The sequence below is a fragment of the Narcine bancroftii genome, chromosome 1 (genome assembly GCF_036971445.1).
Source record: "Narcine bancroftii isolate sNarBan1 chromosome 1, sNarBan1.hap1, whole genome shotgun sequence".
NCBI lineage: Eukaryota > Metazoa > Chordata > Chondrichthyes > Torpediniformes > Narcinidae > Narcine > Narcine bancroftii.
The window spans coordinates 480005144-480029922 of NC_091469.1; the positions used below are offsets into that span (position 1 = coordinate 480005144).

Sequence of the window (24779 nt, forward strand, 5' to 3'; positions counted from 1 at the left end):
GTTTGCTGAGAGGGTGTTTAGTGTGAGTTGCTTTGCCCTCTCTATCAAATTGTTTACTCTCACACAGCTGGAGATGTGGAGATAATTGCAGCCACAATATCCCAGAGGCAGGGGATATTAAACCAAGGGGTAGGGCCCGGGTCACAGTTATCCTCAAGAGGCTTGTGTTGACATATGAAGAGGGGGCTAGGACATCATTTTGTGGATCATATGATAACTGATAAAATTGCAAAAAAAATGGTGGCACTGTCGGAGCTTCTGGAACTGGTGCAGACCCAGGAGAATGGGGGGATGGGGGTGCGGGGGAGGAGCACGGTCACAAAGGCAATAGGTGGATAAGGGAGGGAGGGCACACCAGCAAACATGGGGAGAGGGGATGACTCTGTAAATGGAGAGGGAAGGGGGTGGAGAGATGGAGGAAAGAAGAAAAAGGGAATGGGAAGGGAGGGAGGACAAAGAGTAGGCCCGCGGAAACCAGAGAAGTCGATCTTAATGCCATCTGGTTGGAGAGAGCCCAGGCGGAAGTGTTGCTCCTTTGATTTACAGGTGTACAATGCATGAGGCCATGGACAGGCACATCAGCATTGGGAGTGGGGGCGCAGAATTGAAGTGGTCGGCCACTGGGAGATCCTTGTCACAGATACGGACATAGCGAAGGTGCTCAGCGAAGCAATCTCCCGGTCTGCATCCGATGGAGAGAAGGACTGATAAAGAGTAGCTCTCGGAGAGGAGAGGGCAGGTGATCTGCAGAGTTTTTCCAGTACATTTGTGCATTGGAAAGATTAACGGTTCTGAATTGAGAAGGGCTGGTCCTCATCTCCATGACAACATGGTAGGTGTTTTGTTCCACCAGACTGTTCCCATGGGAACTGATCTGCATCAGCGGATTGCAATATTCAGTTGAGAGTGAATGTGTATCTTGCTGTCTGATTGCCTGAAGTAAAGTCAGCCTTTAACTCTCTCCAATGTGGAAATGCAATTAAATACAAAGTCTGGGGTCAATTGCACGTCACCTCACTTGTCAGGAAAGCTGCAGTTCCTGAGAAGACTGAAGTGGGCAAGACAACCGGCCACCATTATGTCAACCTTCTACAGGAGCTCTATCGAGAGCGTCCTGGCCGGCTGCATCACAGTGTGGATACGGTTGCTGTAGAGAAATGGATTGGAGGTCAATCCGTAGGACCAATAGAGTGGCAGGGAGGATCACTGGAGTCTCCCACCATCCCCCCTCCATCCCATCGACGTGATCTATCATTATCCGAAGAGGGCACGCAAAATCAACAAGGACCCCTTCCACACAACACCTTCCAACTGCTCTGGTCGGGGAAGAGATACAGGAGTATTGGAGCAAGCGCCACCAGGCTGAGGAACAGTTTCTTCCCACGGGCAGCAAGAATACTGAATGACCAAAGGAACCGCTCACACTAATCCTCCGAGACTTTCATATTCATGAAACAATATTTATGTATTTAGTCATATATATAAATGCTTATCCTGCAGAGGTATTGCTTGTCTGTATGTGTGTTACGACTGGTTATGTGTCTGCCTGTTTTGCTCTGAGGAACGGAGAACACTGTTTCATCAGGTTGTACTTGTACAACCAAGTGACAATAAACTTGATGACAAACGCGCTGGAGAAACACAGCAAGTTGTGCAGCATCCATAGGAAGTGAAGGGTAACCAAGATATTGGAGCTGGGCCCCTGGTCACACTCTGGGTAGTGCGGAAATACACTAGGTGAACTCTCTCACTGGGCAACATGGACAAGAACTGCTCCATGTATGTGTGAAAGGGATGGAAATTCAGTGCATCTTCTGCCAAGTTAAAGTAGCCTGCATCTGGAATAGGGCCCCAATGGGGATCCCAACCTCTCCCTACATTACTGGTCCGGTCAGTGGATTGGAAAGGAATGATGGTCCTCTGGGAACGGCTCAAGATTCATGGACTCCACAATTCCCTCACCATTACAGGAGAAACCTCACGGCTGGCCAGAAAAGAGGTCCATTCAAAAACCTTGGACCACAGGTCATGGTGGCAAAGCTGGAAGAACTTGGATGACCTGTTACGGCAAGCATTTACCATACTTACAGGATCACTACTGAGAATGTCCTGTCTGGGGGTATCATTGTGTCAAGATTCAAGATTATTTTATTGTCAGGTAACAAAATGGAGAATGTGATATTCCTTTCATCTGCCGTAAGGCTGACAAAGACTTGCTATCAGCAAAAATTGCCCGGCGTCATTTCAGACAGAGAAAGAGAAGCAAAGGAGAGTCCCCCTCCCAGAGTCACTGAGTGACGATGGCTTTGCCTCCAGCGCTCCCACAAGCTCCGCTGCCACGTGGCTTTCAGTCCAAAGCATCGGCAACCCGACCTCCAGATGCACATCTCGGACTTGATCAGAAAGCCTCCAGCGTCCTCTCACATCCCTGGTACCCTCTTCAGTCAGTCTTGAGCCAGTCTCCAGCGGTCCACAGCCTGGTGAGAGTCCTTTGACTGCAGCCGGCAACACCCCACGGGTTCCTCGCCTCAAGTCACCAACAGCCTGCCGCCTGTGTGTTTTTCAGCCGCAAAGCCTTCGCTGGTCCGCCGCCGTGCTCACTGTCCTGTGGGTCACCTCCTCTGCTTCTTCTTCTCAAATTGGGAGGGGGGGGTTGTCTCCCCATTTTCTGGTGCCCTGCGCCAGTCCTCTGCTTCCCTGGAGTTGGCAACCCCTCTTGTGGCCACTTCCGATCATAGGCGCCACCATCTTGGGCCCAGGACCCACGGTCGCAGGATTTTAAAGTAAAATGCCAATGGCTCTTTTAACAGGTTGTTTAAGGCCTGTACAGGGGAGAATTGAAACTTAGGTCCCCATTCTCTGTGGGGCCATACCAGCGGCAGTGCTACTGTTACAACTGCTCCGGCAGCACTGCCTTTTGGTTTCCAGCAGTGGGACAGTAGCTGCAAAGCCTTGGACTGGAAGTCAATGCAGAGGGTCATAAAAAGGGCCAAAAAGATTAATGAGATCACCCTTTCCCCTATTGACGACCTTGACTGCGAGCATTGTTTAAATGGAGCTCAAAGAATATTAGACAGCCCTTTCCATCCAGGACACAGTATCTTCGACCCACAACCATCGAGATGGAGATAGAGGAGTTTCGAAATTGGGACAGCCAGGCTGGGAAATAGCTTCTTCCCGCAGGCTGGGAGATGGATGAACAGTGTCCTGTAACCGAGTAAATCATCCCAAAATATTTATGTATATTGAATTAAATGATATCATTATGTATATTTATGTACTATTAGGGCAGCACAGTTGGCATGGCGGTTCGTGCAATGCCTTCACTGCACCGGTGATCGTGACTGGACCGGGAGTTCGAATCCCGCACTGTCTCTAAGGAGTTTGTACGTTCTCCCCGTGTCTGGGTGGGTTTTCCCCGGGGAGGGGGCTCCAGTTTCCTCCCACCATTTGAAACGGGGAACTGGAGGAAAGGGTGTAAATTGGATGGCACGGATTAGTGGGCCGAAATGGCCTGTTGCCGAGCCATAGGTCCGTATTTAAAATTTGAAATTAAAATGTAATGTATTGTGTGCAAGCACTGTGGTATGGAAAAATGCTGTTTCGTCGGGTTGTACTGTACAGTCAGATGATAATAAATGTGAAATTGAACTTAATATTTTTGTTGCTGTCTCCCTTAATGGTCTCTTCACCTCTCCCACTCACATCAGATTCCAGCACTGGCATTTGTGTCTGCTGACCACCCTCCTGCCTATCTCCACCCTCCCTCCCAGTTCCCATCTGGCCCCATCTGGCTGTCAACCCTTCTCTGTCCACCACTGCCTTCCGGCCTGTTTCTCCTCTCTATGCTGTGCACTGGCCATCTTCCATCTGAGAACCAATGCAGAACCTTTACCCGAAACGTTACCAAATCCCCCTACAGATGCTACTCAACATGCTCCGTTCCCACAGTAGATTATTCGCCACTCCAGATTCCAGACTCCTCCTCCTTACTCGGCACCCCCTTTCCTCCCCTCTCTGCTTTCCGTTGGGACCGGTCCTTCCATGACTCCCTCATCCTCTCGCCCCCTTGACACCTACCCCTGTGATAGCAGGACATGCTCCACTTGCACCCACTCGTCCTCTCTCTCCACCATTCAGGGCCTCCAAGTGAAGCAACGCTTGTGAATCTGAAGGGATCACCTACTGCATCAGGTGCTCTTGCTGTGGTCTCCTCCATGTTGGAGAGGCTGGGCACAGACTGGGATATCGCTTTGTTGAGCACCTCAGCTCCGTCCGCCACAATAGCATAGACCTTCCAGTGGCCACCCATTTCAATTCCCTGTCCCATTCCCTTGCTGACGTGTCTGTCCATGGTCTCATCCATTGCCGGACTGAGACTCCTCCTGCAAATTGGAGGAAAAGCACCTCATCTTCCATCTGAGCACCCTCCAACCGGATGGTATTAACATTGACTTGTCCAGTTTCTGTTAGCAACTCTCTCCATGTCGTCTTTCCTCCAGCTCACTCTCTCTCTCTCTCTCTCTCTCTCTCTCTCTCTCTCTCTCTCTCCCTCTCTCTTTCTCTGTCTCTGTCTCTCTCTCTCTCTCTTCCCTTTTCCCTCTGTCTCCTTTCACAGAGTGTCTGCAGACTTTTGGGTTTTAATACACCCTCTACCTCTCCCCTTTACCCTCCGACTCACCTACAATTAGCACAGCACATCCAAGAGCACCTCTATATCTGCTGGTGAGGTAATGAGGACCAGTTCAACATCTGCCTCTTCTCTGCCAAGGCCAATCCTGATTTTAATTCCATCCCATCCCCTCTCAGCTCCACCAAGGAAAATAATCCCAGCTCCTGTTACTCTTTCCATACACTCAAAGCTCCCCACCCTTGGACACAATTGTTTCTGCATCCTGTAGCCAACTGTTAGTTCCTTAAGGATTTCATGGAAATGACTGATTTGAGCTGTAGTCTGGGTCTAACCAGTGGTGTCCCTTCTCTGGGATTGTGTGATGGATCTGTGCAGAGGGAACTGTACTCTGGAACTATTTGCCCAATAAAGCAGTGGAGGTGACCTCAGTAAATGTATTTAAGACAAGGTTGGATAAATTTTTACCTAGTAGTGGAATTAAGGGATATGGGGAAAAGGCAGGTAGGTGGAGATGAGCTGATCACATTGACTGGCAGAGCAGGTTCAATAGGCCATATGGCCTCCTTCTGCTCCATTTTCTTATGTTTTATGTAATGTTATGTGTTTCTTACCTGGGTTAATGTGATGGACCAGAGTAGAGGGGACTGTCCTCTGTGTCTAACAAGTGGTATCCATTCCCTGAGTGTGTGTGATGGACCAGTGTAGAGGGAACTGTCCTCTGTGTCTAATGAGTAGTGTCCATTCCCTGGGTGTGTGTGATGGACTGGTGTAGAGGAAACTATCCTCTGTGTCTAACGAGTGCTGTTCATTCCTTGGGTGTGCATGATGGACCAGTGTAGAGGGAACTGTCCTCTGTGTCTAATGAGTGCTGTTCATTCCTTGGGTGTGAGTGATGGACCAGTGTAGAGGGAACTGTCCCCACTTACATCAACTGTAAAAATAAATTGTTTGCCCGTAACAGGAGGTTACACTCTAGTTGTGTCAATCCAAAGATTTGCCACCACCCTCTTGCTCTTTTCTCATCTTCCCAGCATGACCCTGGACACATTGTTCTCGCTTTCTCAATCTTTCCTTCCAACAATTCCTTTACTCTACTTAACCCTTCAGTACTCGGCTTTACTGAGTGTTGCTGCTCCTCCCACTACATGTCTTCCCGCACAAAAGCACTGCCCAACACGAGGACACAGCGCACTTGCCACACCACATGTACTGGATGCCACCCCAAAGAATCTCAGGCCCTTCCTGTTCAGTAGATGGCTGCTTCTGGCTGAATTACTCTGTCGGCAGCTCTGGAGTGTTCTCCCTGACAGATTCCGCCCGAGCCGCCACCAGCATGGCTTTACTCTGCCGAGTGGGGTCCTACCCTCTGTGAAGCAGTCGTCCGGATCCACAGCCTCCTCTGGGTGCTCGGAGGCGTGCTCCACCTCATCCCCTTTGCTCGTAAGGTCGACCGTGCTTCCTTCAGAACAACTGGAGAGCTGTTCCAGTTTCTGGGGAAGGAGAGAACACAATCATGAGTCACATCCACCAGCTCCCTCAGCAAGCACGCAAGTCGAGCCCCCCTCCCACCCCCACCCCTGCCACAACCCCTACCAACTAACCCGAGGAACAACACCTTGCATTCCACCTCGACAGTCTTCAACCAGGCAGCACCAATATCGGATTCTCCAGGCTGAGGCACAGCTTCTTCCCACGGGCAGTCAGAATGCTGAATGACCAAAGGAACTGCTCGCACTGACCAGGTGAGTCTCTTGTGGTCGTGAAACAATATTTATATATTTACTTGGTCCTCTTCCGGCACCACCTACGGCTCCTAGAACGCTTCCACCAGCGTTGTCTCCGCTCCATCCTCAACATCCATTGGAGCGCTTTCATCCCTAACGTCGAAGTACTCGAGATGGCAGAGGTCGACAGCATCGAGTCCACGCTGCTGAAGATCCAGCTGCGCTGGATGGGTCACGTCTCCAGAATGGAGGACCATCGCCTTCCCAAGATCATGTTATATGGCGAGCTCTCCACTGGCCACCGTGACAGAGGTGCACCAAAGAAAAGGTACAAGGACTGCCTAAAGAAATCTCTTGGTGCCTGCCACATTGACCACCGCCAGTGGGCTGATATCGCCTCAAACCGTGCATCTTGGCGCCTCACAGTTTGGTGGGCAGCAACCTCCTTTGAAGAAGACCGCAGAGCCCACCTCACTGACAAAAGGCAAAGGAGGAAAAACCCAACACCCAACCCCAACCAACCAATTTTCCCCTGCAGCCGCTGCAACCGTGTCTGCCTGTCCCGCATCGGACTTGTCAGCCACAAACGAGCCTGCAGCTGACGTGGACTTTTACCCCCTCCATAAATCTTCGTCCGCGAAGCCAAGCCAAAGAAAAAAAGATGTATGTGAGTTATGTTTGGTTGTGTTTCGCACCGAGGACCAGAGAACGCTGTTTCATTGGGTTTCACTTGTGCAACCAGATGACAATAAACTTGACGACTTTAATTTCCATTAAACCCCTGCCACCCCCACCCCAGACTCTCTTTTTCCCTCATCCCTCTCTCCCTCCCTTTCTCCAGTTCCCCAGCCCTTGTCCTGTGAAAGCTTCCCTTCTTGGCCTCAGCCCTCTCCCCCATCACAGAACCATACAGTACTTTACAGTACAGAAACAAGACCCTTTGGCCCTTCTAGTCTGTGCCAAACCATTTTCTTTTGCCTTGTCCCACTGACCTGCACCCAGTCCATAATCCTCCATACCCCTCCCATCCATGTACCTGTCCAAATTCTTCTTAAATGTTAAAATTGAGCCCACGTTCAGCATTTCAGCTGACAGCTCATTCCATGCTCACACCACCCTCTGTGTGAAGACGTTTCCCCCTCCTGTTCCCCCTAAACATTTCCCCTTTCACTCTCACCTGTATCCTCCTTCTGCTCAGCCCTCCTCTTTCCCACCCACTGCGCCCACTTTCTGTTCATGCATCCACCTGCATTGCCGCATTCCAGATGAAGAACTCGGGCCCAAAATGTCGACTGCCTCTTACTGCCGATGGTTGTTGCGTGACCTGCTGAGTTTCTCCAGCAACCTTGTGTGCTGTACTAGACCCTAGCATCCGCAGGTATTCTTGTTGAACACAGTGCATTAGAAGCTCATCACAGAATAGTCACTGAACGAGCATCTAGAGGTGGATGATCTCCAGACGTGAATTGAAACCCCGCCTCAGCGAATTTAGTTAATCAATTCTGAAATTAAAAGACCAGTGCTGGTAATGACCACCATTGCTTCGTTTATTGGAAGTCCTTTACCTGCCTTCCTCTGTAGATTTATATTTGACTCCAGCTTCATACTGATCCTTTTGAAATTTATATGGGCTCTGAAATAATCCAGCAAGCCATTCCTTACAGGGTCAACTAGATGCTGAACAATCACTGGCCAAGCATAGGTATCTAAAACTAGAGGGGATAAGGTTAGTGCCCTTTTCCCTGCGGTTGGGTGAGACGAGAACCAGAGATGTTTAGGGGGGGGGGGATTCTTCATGCAGAATGTGGTGGGAGAGTGGCTGAGGTGGCGAATGCGGCCTTGATTTTGACATCTGAGGAAAATTTGGATAGGTACCCAGATGGGAGTGGTAATGGAGGGCTACGGACCAGGTCCAGGTCAGTGAGACCATGCTAAAGAAATAGATTGACACAAACTAGATGGGGCAAAGGGTCTGCTTCTCTGCTGCAGTGTTCAGTGGGCAGGAGATTCGGAGAGGATCTGAGGAAGAGGGTGGCTGGAATCAGTGATGCACCGATTGGCAGAGTGTAAAAGATTGTTGTCCGAATCTAGGAAGCGAAACGCAAAAGTCTGCGGATGCTGCAATTGTAGAAAAAACCAATGTTTCGGGCCTGAGCCTTTTTTCAAGGTATTAGGCCTGAAATATTGGTGATATATAAGTTTACCTCCTAAGGGTGGCTCGTGACCTGCTGAGTTGCTCCTGCATCTCAGTGTATTTTATACCAAGTTCCAAGAAATCTGGCCTCCATAGGAAAGCAGTAAAGGATTATTTTTTTCTGGCGTATTCCTCTCCCTCACACACCCTTGTAGGGCACTACTAGTAACTACAGAGACAAGCTGAGGGAACGATAGGCTTTAATATACAGAAGAACCTTGCTGGCCCAGATCCCAAGATAGGAATGGTGTTAAGGGAGAGGTGGCTCAACCTTTATGGTCCAGGACCATGGGGGAGGAATCCTGTGGGCGGGCCAGCTCCATATATACAATGGAGGAAACAGATCACCACAACCCTGTAGTGTGAAATGATATAACATGGGCCATTGGTGAGCTGATATTGGGGTGAATGTGGGAGACTTGGGGAAGGGTTTCTGCTGGGTTGGAATGGGGGAGCAAAAATTGGGAAAGCTTGAAATGTGGCCAGAAATCAGTCGTCAATTCTGGGGGCCGGAATCAGTCGGAAGGTGCCGAGAGGGATAATGAAGGGTGTACGAAGCAGGTTGATGAGCGTGGGCTGTGCTACTGACATGATCAGACCGAGGCCAGGGGAGGACATCTCCTGTCTGCTCTCTGGTCTGGCCTGCGTGTGACTTTCTTATCTGAAACATTCAAGCAAGCCTCAGGATGTAATGGCCAGGGGTTGCTGGCCTGAGCCCGATGACGCCCACTGCCCCATGAACGCAGACAAGAGGGCGTGGAATGGCGGGACATGCTGCTGGACAGAGGTGGTGGCCCCTCGGAATTCCAATGTTCTGCAGCCCAAGCTGGGTCTCCACACCAGACTCCCTGACACCTAGACTCATGGTGTTCTACAGCCTGGTAGCAGGCTCCTCAGCTCACCAAAGTTAGCCAAAGTTCTGGATTGGGGAATATGCCTCGTGAGGCAAGGTTAACAGAGCTATTTGGAGTGAAGAAGGATGAGAGATGACTTAATAATAGTCTACAGGATTATGAGATATTGAGAGAGTAGATAGCCGGCACCTTTTCCTGGGGCCACTGTAGCAAATACCAGAGGACATATGTATGAGGTGAGGGGAGGAAAGTTTAGGGGAGACATCAGGGGTAAAATTATTTTACCCAGAGGATAGCAGGTCCCTGGAATACATTTCCAGGGTGGTGGTGGAGGCTGGTACAATAGGGACATTTAAAAGAATCTTTGTCAGGCAGATAGATGTAAGAAAAATAGTTGGTTATGGAAGTGATGTGAAGGCTTAGATCAGTGGTTTTCAACTTTTTCTTTCCACTCACGTCCCACTTTAAGTAATCCCTATGCCTTAGTGGCTCTGTGATTAGTAAGGGATTGCTTCAGGTGGGATGTGGGTGGAAAGAAAAAGTTTGAAAACCTCTGTTTTAATCGTCCCTCATTGACTCATTACGTGCACGGTTTCAGAACTCCAAAGGAAATGGGCCAATGACCATTTTTCTCAAGCAAAATATTTCAATAACAATTGGGTCTAGAGCAGTGATTCTCAACCTTCCCTTCTCACTCACATCCCACCTGAAGCAATCCCTTACTAATCACAGAGCACCAATGACCTAGGGATTACTTCAAGTGAGTGGAAAGAATAAGTTTGAAAACCAATTGGAGTTGACTGTTGAGCAGTTTATATAGATAGGTTGGCATAAAATCGGGGACCAAATGGCCTGCAATGTTCCATGTTCTCAACAACTGTGGCTGGTAATGAGGAACTATGGCTGATTGAGGGATAGATCCATGAAGAAATGGTCTCAACATCATTATCATAAGGAGGGTCTGCAGCACGGAAACAGGCACCAACGTGACCAACGAGTCTGATTTGCCTGCATTTGGCCCATATCCCAAAACCTTTCCGAACCATGCACTTATCTTAATGCTGTTTAAACATGACGATTGTACCTGCCTCTATCACTTCCTCTGGCAGCTTGTTCCATACACCCACCACTCTCCATATCTCAGGTCCCTTTCAAATTTTTTCCCCTCTCACCTTTAATCTATTCCCTCTACCCTGGGACAAAGTGTATGAATATTTACCTTATCTATGGCCCTCATTATTTGTAAAAATCCCTGTTAGATTCCCCTTGGCCTCGATGTAAAAAGATCCCAGTCTTATCCAGCCTTATAATTCAAGCCTCCGATTCCTGGCTGCATCAATAATATTAATAGATGGGTGAACCAATACTCTAAGAGAGCTATTACCAATATTCTGTGCAGTTGTAAGGTAATGTGTCTTCTCCTACCCTAATGCCCTGACTGATGGTGATACATTGAAAGTGGGCGTGCAGGTACAGCAGGCAGAGAGGAAGGTGAATGCTATGTTGGCGTTCATAGCAAGAGGATTTGAGTACAGAGATCCTGCTCCAGCTGTACAGGGCCTTGGTGAGACCACACCTGGAGTAGTGCATGCAGTTTTGGTCTCCTTATCTGAGGAAGGACATCCTCGCCGTGGAGGGGGTGCAGAGAAGATTCACTAGACTGATACCAGAGATGGAAGGACTTGCATATGAAGAAAGGTTGGATGGACTAGGCTTGTATTCTCTGGAATTTAGAAGATTGGGGGGCGGCGGGATCTTATAGAAATATATAAAATTTTTAAGGGATTAGACAGACTAGACGCAGGAAGGTTGCTACCAATGCTGGGAAAAACTAGATCCAGGGGTCACAGTTTAAGGATAAGGGGGAAGTTTTTTAGGACTGAGATGAGGAAACATTTCTTCTCCCAGAGGATGGTGGATCTGTGGAATTCTTTCCCACAGGAAGTAGCTGAGGCTGGTTCCTTGTCAATATTTAAGAGTAAGTTAGATTTGGCTCTTGTGGCGAAGGGGATCAGGGGGTATGGGGAGAAGGTATGAACCGGGTACTGATCAGCCATGATCATATTGAATGGTGGTGTAGGCTTGAAGGGTCAAATGGCCTACTCCTACATGTATTTTCTATGTTTTAATGTTATTTCTCCATTCATAAATGGGTTAGTCACAAATCTGTTGCAAGTCTCGGGATTAACTTTGGTAAAGACCGTTACAAGTCCACGGCGGTGGACCAGTGGCCTAAGGACCCTCACAGGCTGTGGGCTGCTCGTGGGATTCAAGGGGGTAAGAAGGGGGCCTGAAGGGGTCAGGCATTGAAGGTTGCCTGATGTTATCAGAGGTTGAGATCTGGGTGTTGCCGACGGAGCAAGCTGCAGAGGGAAATCCACGGAAGCTCAGTGTCCCTGAGGGGACTCTGTTGCTTCTCTTCCTCCTATTGCCGGGGGCACCGGGCAATGCTCGTCGTGACACTTTGTTTGCCTTATGACAGACAAGACTTGAAGTACATCATATATATTACATTTTAATGAATTATTACATGACAATAAAAGGGACCTTTTTGAACCTGACTTTAAATAGGGATTGGCCTTTGGTATTTCTTTATGCAGTTTTAGTACAGATCACTCAAAGTAGCCCTGTTCAGCTGTGATTCAGTTGAAAATGCTTCTACCTTTGAGTTAAATGCAATTTCACACCAATCTTGCATTAATTCTATTTATAGAGATGTACAGAGCCAGGGATTTTTCTATTTGGAATGAAGAAGTGACTCAAGATTATGAGAGCCATAGATAGGGTGGACAACCAGCACCATTTTCTCCTGGGGAACATACTAGAGGAGATCTGTGCAAAGTGAGGGGAGGAAAATTTAGGGGAGACATTAGGGATAAGTGTTTTACATAGAGAGTGGTGGGTGCATGGGGTGCATTGCCTGGGGTGGTGGTGGAGTTCGGTACAATAGGGACATTTTAAACGAGGCACATGGAGGCCAGAAAAATAGAGGTAAGGAAGGATTTGATTGTTAAGTAGGTTGTTATACTGTCGGTTGGCATAATATCAAGGGCCGAAATTCCTTTACGGTGCTGTCATGTTCTACTTTCCCTGCCTTCCCAGTAGCCTATCCTCCCCTTCCAGTATTGACCATCCTCCAGCACCCTTGGGCCAATTTACACTCATGTCTTTTGGATGTGGCAGGACCCAGAGCATGTGTGAGAGATCCATGCAGTTACTCCATACAGACAACACCCGAGGTCAGGGTCGAAATCTGGGTCACTGAAGCAGAGGGACTGGGCGCAGACTGGGAGATCGTTGAGCCCCTCGGCTTTGTGGTCTCATGCACTGCCGGACCGAGCCCCCCATCCCCGCAAATTGGAGGAACAACATCTTGAATGTGGGTGGCCTCCAACCGGATGGCATTAATAGTGACTTCTCTGGCTTTCCTCCTTGGAGGGCTCGGGTCTGAAATATCGGCAATAATGGACTCTGAAAGGCCAGCGGAGTTCCTCCCAGTGTTTCTGTGTATTTGAGCTAGTTTGGGCTCAGATTGTCTCTGGCTGAGGGGCTCATCAAGTTTCCCACTGGGCTATTTCCACGAAGATACAGGGATTATTCTATCTGGCATCCTGGCTAATAGTTCTCAGCCAATACCATTTTCAATGGCTAGTGCAATGGTCACCACAACGCTATTACAGAGCCAGTGATCCGGGTTCAAATCTTGCATTGTCCATCAGGAGTTTGTGATCACTTGGGTCTTCTCCAGGTGCTCCAGTTTCCTCCCACCATTCAAAGATGTATGGGGTAGCAGGTTAATTGAGGTATTTGGGTGGGCATGAGCTTGTGGGCCAGAAGGGCCTGTTGCTATGCTGTATTGCAAAATTTGGCCAGCAAGATGGTTAGCACAATGCCATTACAGCGCCAGCGTCCCGGGGATGAATCTGGCACTGACTATAAGGAGTTTATACGTTCTACCCGTGTCAGTGCGGGTTTCCTCCAGATGCTCCGGTTTCCTCCCACGGGGTTGTCTAAATTTACATTCCAAACATTTGCCAGTGAGAGCCAGTAGTTGTGCATCCTCCATTTCTGAAACTCAACTCGCTGGCACGTCAATGGCCTGCTAAGGTCTGTTACTTGAGGGCATAAATAGCTTTTGACCTACAAGCCTGTGCCGCCCAATCACACCCAGTTGACCTACAACCCCGGTAGGGTGGGAGGAATCCGGAGCACCCAGCGGAAGCCTACGCAGACACGGCGAGAACATGCAAATTTATACGGGCAGCCCCGGATTCCAATCCCAGTCCCGATGGCTGGCGCCCGTAACCGCTACATTGACTGTGCGGAAAATTCGGAAAATGTAAGCTAGGCACCATCGTGTTGAGCACGAGAGAAGGACTTGGCGGAGACAGGTAGGAGACTGCAGACACTTGAACAGACTCTGCTGGGGGAACTCAGCAAGTCAAGCTTGGACGAAGGGCAGGGCCTGAAACGTTGACCAATCTTTTCCTCTCACGGACGCAGCTCGACCCGCAGAGTTCTTCCTGACGTGCGCGCCTGACTGATACTGGTATCTACCGTCTCCGGAAAGTGTAAGCCTTTCTCTCACGCTCAAACAGGCACACAACTTTGCCTCACTACTGCAGTGGCGCTAATAATGTTCCCTGTCTTGTTGCGCTGCAGGAGGTCACTTAATTCTTATTTCTAATTGGGGGAAAAAAATGAGAAGTGAAGCTGCCTATCCATCTGGGAGAACCTTTCCACTCTCGCTGCCAGAATTCCATTAAGGCTGGAGCTAGTGAAAAGAATAATCAATCACTGACAACTCTCTGCATCTGGTTTGTTAATGGAGCTGAGGACGGAGGGGTGTGTACTGAGGATATGACAGACTAATGAGCAGACTGTAGGAACACAAGTGCAGTGATTAGAGCTTTTCAGAATTGATTAACCCTAACCCTGACCCCTCCCCTTCCCTTTCTCTCCCCGCAAGTGATTCTATTTGCAGAAAAGCGCTGATTGCGACCAATATACAAACGTGCTGGAGAAACTCAGCAGGTCACACTGCATCCATGGGAAGTAAAGGGTAACCAATGTTTTGGGCCTCAGACCTTTGTCAAGGTATGAGCAAAAGCAGGCAGCCAGGCACCTGGTGGGGTGGGAGAGGAGAAGGGAAGGGAGGGGAGGGGAGGAGAGGGTAGAAGAGGAGAGGGGAGGGGAGGGGAAGGGAGTGGAGGGGAGGAGAGGGGAGTGGAGGGGAGGAGAGGAGAAAGAGGGGAGGAGGGGAGAGAGGGAGGGGATGGGAAAATGGGAGAGAGGGGAGGGAAGGGGAAGAGAGGAGGAGTGAAGATGGGAGGAGGAAAGGAGAGGGGGAGAGGAGAGGACGGGAGGGGGGAGAGGGGAGGTGGAGTGAATAGCACAGGCTACCAGGTAATGTCATAGATGGATAAAAGTGGGAGGGTAGAAGGGATGAGCAGTGATAGTAGGAGAGGGTAGGTCTCTCTGAATAGAGAGGGAAGGGAAGGAGTTGGGAAGCTGGAGGAAAGAAGACAAAGAAATAGGGAAAGAGAGAGATGTGGAGGGTTTTAATGGAAATCGAAGAAGTCAATGTTAATTCCATCTGATTGGAGAGTTCCCTGACCAAATATAAGATGTTGTTCCTCCTATTTGCAAGTAGTCTTGGTTTGGCAGTGCATGAGGCCAAGGACAGACATGTCAGTGTATGAATGGTGTGTGGCATTGGGAGTTCCCCGGTATTGCAGATGACATAGAAGTGGTGCTCAATGAAGCGATCTCCCAGTCTCTGATGGAGAGGAGGTCTCGTTGGGAGTACTGGATGCAGCAGATGAACCCTGCAGGGAAGCCAACCTTTGAGCAGAGTTGTGAGGATTAAAATCAGGGGGTTATCCATGCAGGGGCAGTAGGGCAAAGTCGCTGGATGGGTTTTTGGAGAAAATTAGTACCCTCTTCATCAACACCCTGGACAATCATCCCTAGCCTTCTCTCTATTTCCAAAATCCAGCCCAGCATGGTGAATCTCTGGAGTTCTCTGTCCCAGAGAGTTGCAGAGGCTACCTCATTATAAGTGTTGAAAGTGGAGGTAGTTAAAAGATTGGGGGATGAGTTTAGGTAACAAGATAGTCTACAGCTGCTGGAGAAAACAGGCAGGTCACGCAACATCTGTAGGGAGTGAAAAGCAGTCGGTGTTTTGGGTCTGAGGCCTTCCTGACGATATATATCCAATCGTGTCGACTGCCTTAGATCTTACACAGATGCTGTGTGACCTGCTGAGTTCCTCCTGCACTTATGTCTCCTGCGGGGGATTGATATCAATAGGGAACTGTAGAGATACGACCACCAGCCCACTGCAGGGGGCAATCTCCACCTGGCCGGCTGTCAGTCCGTCCACCCGAATATAGACCTGAGCCGGCCCCTCCTGAGCCAGTCACGGGGGAGCCATCAAAGCATGAACTGGTGTTCAGACTTTTACTGGAATAAAGCCAGTTGTACATTCTTTGAGTTTTGTTCTTGCTGGCTGCTACCTCAGTGCACCACAGGAATGGACAGAACAGGAAATGAGGCATGGGATAGGACAGCCATGGTCGTTCCAAACTTAAGGTGATGAACATCCTCCTGCTCCCAGCTCTCTTGGGTCCCAGGATGGGGGGGGGGGGGGGGGGGGGGCTGGGACAAAGGATGATCGAGGGAGTGTGAACAGGATCGGATCGGGGAGGGGGGGGGAATAGTGGCGGCAGAGGAAGGTCATGGAATGATGGAAGCACTGACTCAACGTAGGACCCAGGGACAATCAGTGGGCAGAGGCTTGACATCAGTTGTTTGATAGGTGGGTGGTAAAACTTACTTTTCACATTCTGTCTGGGCATTCTCCACCATTAACATCGACCTCAAATTTCCATTAAACTCCTCCCCATCTCTCTCTCTCTCTCTCTCTCCTTACCTATTCCTCTGTCTCCTTTCCTTTACCTCCTCACCACCTTCCTTTTCTTATCCATTATGTCAACCGTCTACAGGAGCTCTGTCGAGAGCATCCTGGCCAGTTGCATCACAGTGTGGTACAGTTGCTGCAGAGAAATGGATCTGAGATCAATCCACAGGATCACGAGAGTGGCAAAGAGGATTACTGAATTCTTCCACCCACTCTGCTCTCCCCCCCACCCCACCATCAATGTGATCAATCAGGATTGCTGTCTGAAGAGGGCGAACAAAATCATTGATGACCCTTTCGACCACAGGCGTAACATCTTTCAGCCGCTCCCGTCAGGGAAGAGATACAGGAGCATTGGTGCATGGGGCTGTGGACAGACCCATCAGCGTGGGTGTGGGGCACAGAATTAAAATGGTTCTCACTCCTTCTATAACCTAAATTTTCTCACAAAGGGAAATGACTGGTCCGCATTCACTTTATCTATGCCCTCACGATTTTATAAATCTCTGGAAGGTCAGCCCTCATCGTTCAGGCAGTTGAGGGTCAGGGGTCAGCAGAGCCCCTCAAAGACTGGTTGCTCATGTTGTTAAGAAAGGGTGTGGTGCATAGGCCTTCATTAACCATGGGATCAAGTTCAAGAATCATGCGGTAATGTTGCAGTTATATAAGACCTTGGTGAGGCCCCACGAGGAACACTGTTTTCATTTCTGGTCACCTCACTATAGAAAAGATGTGGATGCTTTAGAGAGGGGGCCGAAGAGATTCGCAAGGATGCTGCCTGGATTGGAGAGTAGGGCTCATGAGGATAGGTTCAGTGACCTTGGTCTTTTCTCCTCAGAGCGACAGAGGCTGAGGGGTGACCTGATAGAGATGTACAAGATAATAAGAGGCATTGATCATGTGGACAGCCAAAAGCTTTTGCCCAGAGCTGAAATGGCTAACACAAGGGTTCACAGTTTTGAGGAGTTTGGGGGTAAGTACGGGGGAGGGGGGGGAATGTAAGAGGTAGGTTTTTCCACACAGAGAGTGGTGGGTGCACGGAATGCGCTGCCGGCAACGGTGTTGGGAGGTGCATACAATAGGATATTTTAAAGAGACCATTAGGTGCACGGAACTGAGAAAAATGGGGGACTATGCAGCAGGGAAATTCTAGGCAGTTGTTCATGTTTGCCTGCTCTGTTCTGTACATTTTGATCTCTTCAAGACCACTTTCAATTTAAAATTTGGAGGTCCAGCCTTTTCGTCCCATGAGCCCATTCCCCCAATACAATCATGTGACCAGTTAACCTTCTAACCCTGCATGTCTTTGGAATGTGGGATGAAACCGGATCACCTGGATTTAATTGTTGATTTAATTGGTTCCGTCGTGGGATTTGGAGATGTGCTTCTGGATAAGCTACAGTTCTGAGGATTTCCGGTGTAGTAACGTGATGCTTCGCTGCAGTCATCAGGAAAATATTGTTCAGTGAGACAAAAGTGGGTCTAGAAATAGCAAGGATATTTCCTACCCCCTCTCATTGTGAAATAGACTGTTATTCAAGGCAGTGTGTGTGGCGTCAATTAAACACTTTAGGACACGATTGGATAAATACGTGGTTACATGTGGGGTTGAGCATTTGAAAGTTGCAAAGATTAATTTCAGGAGAATGATTGGGAAGTGTTTTGTTATACAGTCAGTCATCAACAGCTGGAGGGTGTTACCATGAGGATTGATTGAGAACCCAGCCAGCGATGCACTTAGGAAGCAGTCAGGTGCGGTACTGAGAGACAAAAGGCTTGGCATCCTGAAAGCCCACAGAGCAAACCAGTGGTAGGAACTTCATTGTTGCACAAAGGCACAGAGGGCTGAATGCTCCATAGAATCAGATGGCTGTGTCTGGTGCAGTGCCCGACGAGTGGAAGGGTCACTTGTGAAGCCTGACAGGTCGGGAGATAACAATGTGGGGCACGATGTTGAATTTCTATCCAGTTACCTGCAAGTCGAGGGGAACTCCACAGTTCCCCAGGAGGCCAGCATCTATCGGGATTTTAAATGGTTTGGATGGTGTCCCTGGGGTAACACAGTAGGGTCGGGGTCATATCTCAATCTGTGTCTGTTAATAGCCCAGTGATGCTTGAAATGCATGCTGATTCTTTGAAAAATATTTTGAATATTTAAAAAATTGTATTTACAATGTGATAGAAGCCAATTCCAGCCATTGAATCCCGTGCCACCCAATTAACCTACCGAGCCTGTACGTTTTTGGATGGTGGGAGGAAACTGGAGCATCCAGGGGAAACTCAAAACAGGTCACGGGAAGAGCATACAAACTCCTTCCGGTCTACACTGGATTCGAACCCAGGTCACTGACATGGTCACAGCATCAAGCTAATTGCTATTTTGCATATGTGTCTGTGAGAGTATAATTGAGAGAAAGATACATATATATTTATATCTATCTATCTATCTATAGATAGATAGATATATATAGATATATCTATCTATCTATATAAATATCTATATATAGATATATCTATATATATCTATATATATCTATATATAGATAACCATATAACCATTTACAGCACAGAACAGGCCAGTTCGGCCCTACTAGTCCATGCCGTAGCAAATCCCCACCCTCCTAGTCCCACTGACCAGCACCCGGTCTATACCCCTCTAGTCCCCTCCTATCCATGTAACAATCCAGTCTTTTCTTAAATGTAACCAATGATCCCGCCTCGACCACGTCTGCCGGAAGCTCATTCCACATCCCCACCACGCTTTGCGTAAAGAAATTTCCCCTCATGTTCCCCTTATAATTTTCCCCCTTCAATCTTAAACCATGTCCTCTAGTTTGAATCTCCCCCTTTCTTAATTGAAAAAGCCTATCCACATTTACTCTGTCTGTCCCTTTTAAAATCTTAAACACCTCTATCAAGTCCCCCCTCAATCTTCAGATGTCATGGTCCATATAGGGTGAGGAGGTCTTGCAAGGAGAGTTCAGGGAGTTAGGTGCTAGATTGAAGGACAGGACCTCCAGGGTTGTGATCTCAGGATGGCTACTCAAGCCACGTGCTAGTGAAGTTAAAAATAGGAGGATAATGTGGCTAAAGTCATGGTGCAGGATGGAGAGCTTCAGGTTTCTGGATCACCTTCCAGGGAAGGTGGGCCTGTTTTGATGGGACGGCTTGCATCTGAACGGGAGGGGAACTAATATCCTTGCAGGAAGTTTCCTATAGTGCTGCTCTGGTGGGTTTAAACTAGATTTGCAGGGGGATGCCAGAGCAGTTAGAGGAGTGGAGGAGGGAAAAGATTATGTGAAAATTGCATGCACCGTTAGAGTCAACAGGTTGTACGTGGTGGAAACGTTCTCAGGTGCATCGATTTAAATGTAAGGAGAATTGTAGGAAAGGCAGACGAGCTTAGAGTGAGGATTGGCACCTGGAATTATGATATCGTGGCCATCAGTGAAACTTGGTGGAGGAGGGTGTTGTGTGTGGAGGAAATGTGTCCTCCCCGTATGAGACTGAGTTGGAAGTCACAACACCTGCCAATCAAGGTTGGACTCTGACCACTAACCAGGGCACATCTTGCTATTTGGCTCATTTAAATACCTTTGTACTTGGCTTTGGGCTATTGGCCTTTGTCATAGACTTAACCTTGCTGGCACCAAGCCATTGGCTACCCTGTAAATTACCTGGGCTGCATTCCCCCCCCCTCCCCCAAGCCCTCCAGTACTATAATTGGCATCACGTGTGCTCGGCTCTCCCTCTTTGCCATCTTTGAGGGGCCACCTCTTGCTTCACTCCAGGCTGGGTACCAAGGAACAGCGCTGGAGAAATCATTGGTAAGGTGCCCACTGTAAGGTGTTATAGTTGGTGTTGCTAGTGCCAAAGAGCCGTGCCTTCACTGAATCAAAGGGTGGCTGTTATTGTATTGTTTTTTAGCGTGTGTGTATTTTACCCCCGTTGTAATTTTCCCACGCTCGTCTATAAATTATGCCCATTACCACTTCCCACACTCATATTTTGTGAATAAAATCATTTAGTATTGGACTGTATTCAGAATCTTTGCTTTTGAGACCCATCGAATCTGTTTTCTCACTGACAACAGAGCGGCAGGACTGGCAGCTCAAAATTTCAGGCTTCCTTTGTTTTAGAACCGAAAGAACAGGGAAGGGGTTTGGGATAAAAGTGGGAGGGGGTGCATTGCTCGTCAGGGAAAACATCACCAATGTGCTCAGATTCGTCTACTGAGGCTCTGTGGGTGGAGATGAGAAATGGGAAAGGTACAACCCCACTCATGGGGTTGTATTATAGACCGCCCAATAGTCTACGAGAATTGGAGAAGCAAATCTGTGGAGAGGTAGCAGACAGCTGCAGGAAATGTAAAGATGTGATAGTAGGAGATTTTAAATTTTAATTTTCAAGGGTGAAATTTTGAGAGTACAAAGTTTATATGTTCTTGTCAAAATTAAAGTTAAGGTTCGCAGGCATAGGGGATCCTGGTTTTCGAGGGACTTTGAGGATCTGGCTTGGAAGGTGTGTAACAGGTATACTGGAGGAAACTTGGAGCAAATGAGGTACTTGAGGAGTAGCAAGAAATGAGGAAGATTAAAAGAAGACAGGAGGTTGCTTTGGCAGACAATGTGAAGGAAAATCCTATGGGTTCCTACAGGTATATTAAGGGCAAAAGGATAGAAAAGGACAACATTGGTTCCCTGGAAGATCAGAGTGGTCAGCTTTGTATAGAAGAAAAAGAGATCGGGGAGATCTTGAATCTGATTTTCAAACTGCCCCCCTAAACTCACATCCCACCTTAAGTCATTCCTATGCCATCGGTGCTCTGTGATTAGTAAGGGATTGCTTAAGATGGGATGTGAGTGGGAAGGAAAGGTTAAGAATCACTGCTCTAGACCCAATTGTTACTGAAATATTTGGATTGAGAAAAATTGTCATTGGCCCATTTCCTTCGGAGTTCTGAAACCGTGCACATAACGAGTCAATGAGGGACGATTAAAACAGTGGTTTTCAAACTTTTTCTTTCAACTCATATCAAAGGGATGACTTAAGGTGATATGTAAGTTTAGGGGGCAGTTCGAAAACCACTGTCTTAAATGGTTCCGGCTCGGTGTCATGGGGGGGGGGGCATTTGAAGGCCATGCCCCTCCAAGTGAGTTATTGTGCCCTCCCGCACCCACCCGCACCACTAGCATCACTAGAAGGTTGTGGACCACACCGGGTGATGCCATCAAGAGGGGGTGTCACCAAAATGAATCACATGGTTTTGTCTCCAAACAAAATTTTTTTTGTTTGAAGTGGATTTGTAAGAGAGAAGGCCCTCTTAGTATGAAATATTCTAAAGGACAGCAGATTTTACAAGATAAACATTCACATCTCCATCAGCAGATAAATAACGTCTGTTACCAGGCGACCTGATTTAATTATATGATTGATCAGCTCCACTGATTGTGCAGTGAAATCTTACACTAAAACATATCTACGTGCAGCACACCCGATAGATGATCTGTGGAAACCATTCTTCTGTACATTAAACGTGTTCACACACACACACACACACACACACACACACACACACACACACACACGCGTACACGCACACACATGCACATGCACGCACACACGCGCGCACACACGCGCACACATACGCACACACACACGTACACACACGCGCACACACACACACACACACACATGCATACACACGCGCGCGCACACACAAAAAGCAGTATGTTTTTTTAGCAGGGCCCTGATACAATGCTTTGGAAATTGTTATAGTACTCCCACACTCATTCATGAGGTTCCCCTCGGCGGCCCTGTCTCACAGAACAACAACCTTTTCATCTGTTCAGAAATTCTGCTTTGTAGTGTTCAACCAATCTTACGGAGTTTTTCGAGGAGGTTCCCAGGAAAGTTGACAAAGCAAAGGTTGTGCATGTTGTCTCCATGGACTTTAGTAAGGCCTTTGACAAGGTCCCACATGGGAGGTGAGTCAGGAAGGTTCAGACTCTCGGTATTCATGGTGAAGTAGTGAACTTGATTCGACAATGGCTGGACAGGAGAAGGCAGAGAGTAGTGGTGGGTGGTGGCTTCTCAGACTGGAGGCCTGTGACTTGTGGTGTTGCCTCAGGGATCAGGGCTGGGACCATTGTTGATTGTCATCTATATCAATGATCTAGATGATAATGTGATAAATTGGATCGGCAAGTTTACTTTCAACATCAAGATTCAATTTATAGTCATTGTACTAAAACGATTGTTACAAAAATAATTGTTACAAAAGAGATATCGATGAGCAAACTAATGGGACTGAAAGTGGACAAATCCCCTGGTCTTGATGGGATACTGAAGGAAATGGCGGAAGTTATAGTCGATGCATTGGTAGTCATTTACCAAAATTCTCTGGATTCTGGGCAAGTCCTGGCAAATTGGAAGACAGCAAATGTTTCGCCACTTTTTAAAAAGGGATGTAGGCAGAAGATGGATAACTATCGGCCAGTTAGCTTAACGTCCATAGTTGGGAAAATTCTTGAAGCCGTCATTAAGGATGAAATAACGAGACATTTAGAAATAAGGTTTTCCATCAATCAGACACAACATGGATTCAGAAATGGCAGGACTTGTTTAACAAACTTGCTCGAATTCTTTGAGGATATAATGGGTGTAGTAGATAGAGGGGAACAGGTTGATGTTGTATATTTGGATTTCCAGAAGCTATTTGATAAGGTGCCACGCAAGAGACTTATCAATAAGATACAGATGAATGGAGTCGGGGGAAGTATATTGACATGGATTGAGGATTGGTTAACTGACAGAAGGCAGAGAATCGGGATAAATGGGTGTTTTTCTGATTGGCAGGCAGTGGTAAGTGGGGGGGCCGCAGGGGTCGGTGCTGGGCCCACATCTGTTCACCATTAACATTGGTGATTTGGAAGAGGGGACAAAGTGTGGTGTAGCCAAATTGAGTGAAAAAGCAAACTGTATAGAGGATGTGGAGAGGCTGCAGAAGGATAGAGTTAAGTTAGGTGAATGGGCAAAGTCTGACAGATGGAGTACAACGTTAGTAAATGCGAGGTCATCCACTTTGTCAGGAAATATAGAAGAGCAGATTATTTACATGGTGAAAAACTGCAGCATGCTGTAGTGCAAGAGGAGTTGGGAGAGCAGGTACAACAGGTTATTAAGAAGGCAAATGGAACGTTGGCCTTCATCACTAGAGGAATTGAATTCAAGAGCATGGAGGTTATGCTGCAACTGTACAAGGTACCAGTGAGGCCGCACATGGAGCAGTTCTGGTCTCCAGACTTTTTTAAAAATTTAAAAAATTTTTCACACTATGAACCATACTGACCAAAATACACACAAACATTTCCCTCTTGAATATACACAGTGTCATTTTCTCCCCTTTTTCCCCCCTCCCTTCCCTCCCTCCTCTATCTCCCCTCCCCACCCACTACTCAACCTATATGATACATTAAACCCATTAAACAATGTCATCACACAATGAAAATAAACAAGAAAACTGTGTCATCTACTTTTACACACTGGGTTAGTTCATTTCGTCTTCTCCTTCTGTCATTTTAGGCAGTGATGGTCCGCGGTAGGACTTCTCTGTTGTGTTCCAAGTACGGTTCCCAAATTTGTTTGAATACTGTGATGTTATTTCTTAAATTATATGTTATTTTTTCCAATGGAATACATTTATTCATTTCTATGTACCATTGCTGTATTCTCAGGCTTGAGGAAGGATCTACTGGCCTTGGAGGCATTCCAGAGGAGGTTCACTAGGTTGATCCCGGAGATGAGGGGGTTGACCTGTGAGGACAACTTCAATGCTCACTCGAATTCAGAAGAATGAGAGGAGATCTTATAGAAAGATATAAAATTATGAAAGGGGTAGATAAGATAGAGACAAGAAAATTGTTTTCACTGGAAGGTGAGACCAGAACTAGGGGACACAGCCTCAGGAATTAGGGGAGTAGATTTAAGACAGAGATGAGGAGAAGTGGTTTTTCCCCAAGAGAGTAGTGAATCTGTGGAATTCTCTGCCCAGGGAAGCGGTTGAGGTGACTTCATTAAACATATTTAAGGTTCAGTTCGATAGATTTTTACATAAAAATGGAATTAACGGATATGGGGAAAAGGCAGATAGGTGGAGTTAAGTCAATTATCAGGTCAGCCATGATCTTATTGAATGGCGGAGCAGGCTCGATGGGCCAGATGGCCACCTCCTGCTCCTATTTCTTATGTTCTTGTGTAACAGTGTCATATTACATGAAATTGCTTTTGCCTGCTGTAAGGCAGACAGTCGCCATCACCAGAAATTGCCTGAAGATCGTCTTACAGTCAGAGAAAGAGAAGCAAAAGAGAGACCCCAGGGACACCAAATGCCCATAGATTTACATCCAGCAGTTCCTCAGCCCCCGCAGCCACACAGAATCCAGTCCAAACC

At 47.7% G+C, this 24779-nt stretch overlaps 1 protein-coding gene across 5 annotated transcripts in view; it reads right to left on the minus strand.

Annotated features, from left to right (window-relative positions):
* Positions 1-24779, minus strand: part of LOC138751914 (sodium channel protein type 1 subunit alpha-like) — a 299966-nt gene that overhangs the window by 98796 nt on the left and 176391 nt on the right. For all 5 annotated transcript variants that reach the window (XM_069914861.1, XM_069914864.1, XM_069914862.1 and 2 more), the window contains exon 15: positions 5997-6123. In XM_069914861.1, coding sequence (XP_069770962.1) covers positions 5997-6123 — 127 coding nt within the window. The remainder of the gene's footprint in view (positions 1-5996; positions 6124-24779) is intronic.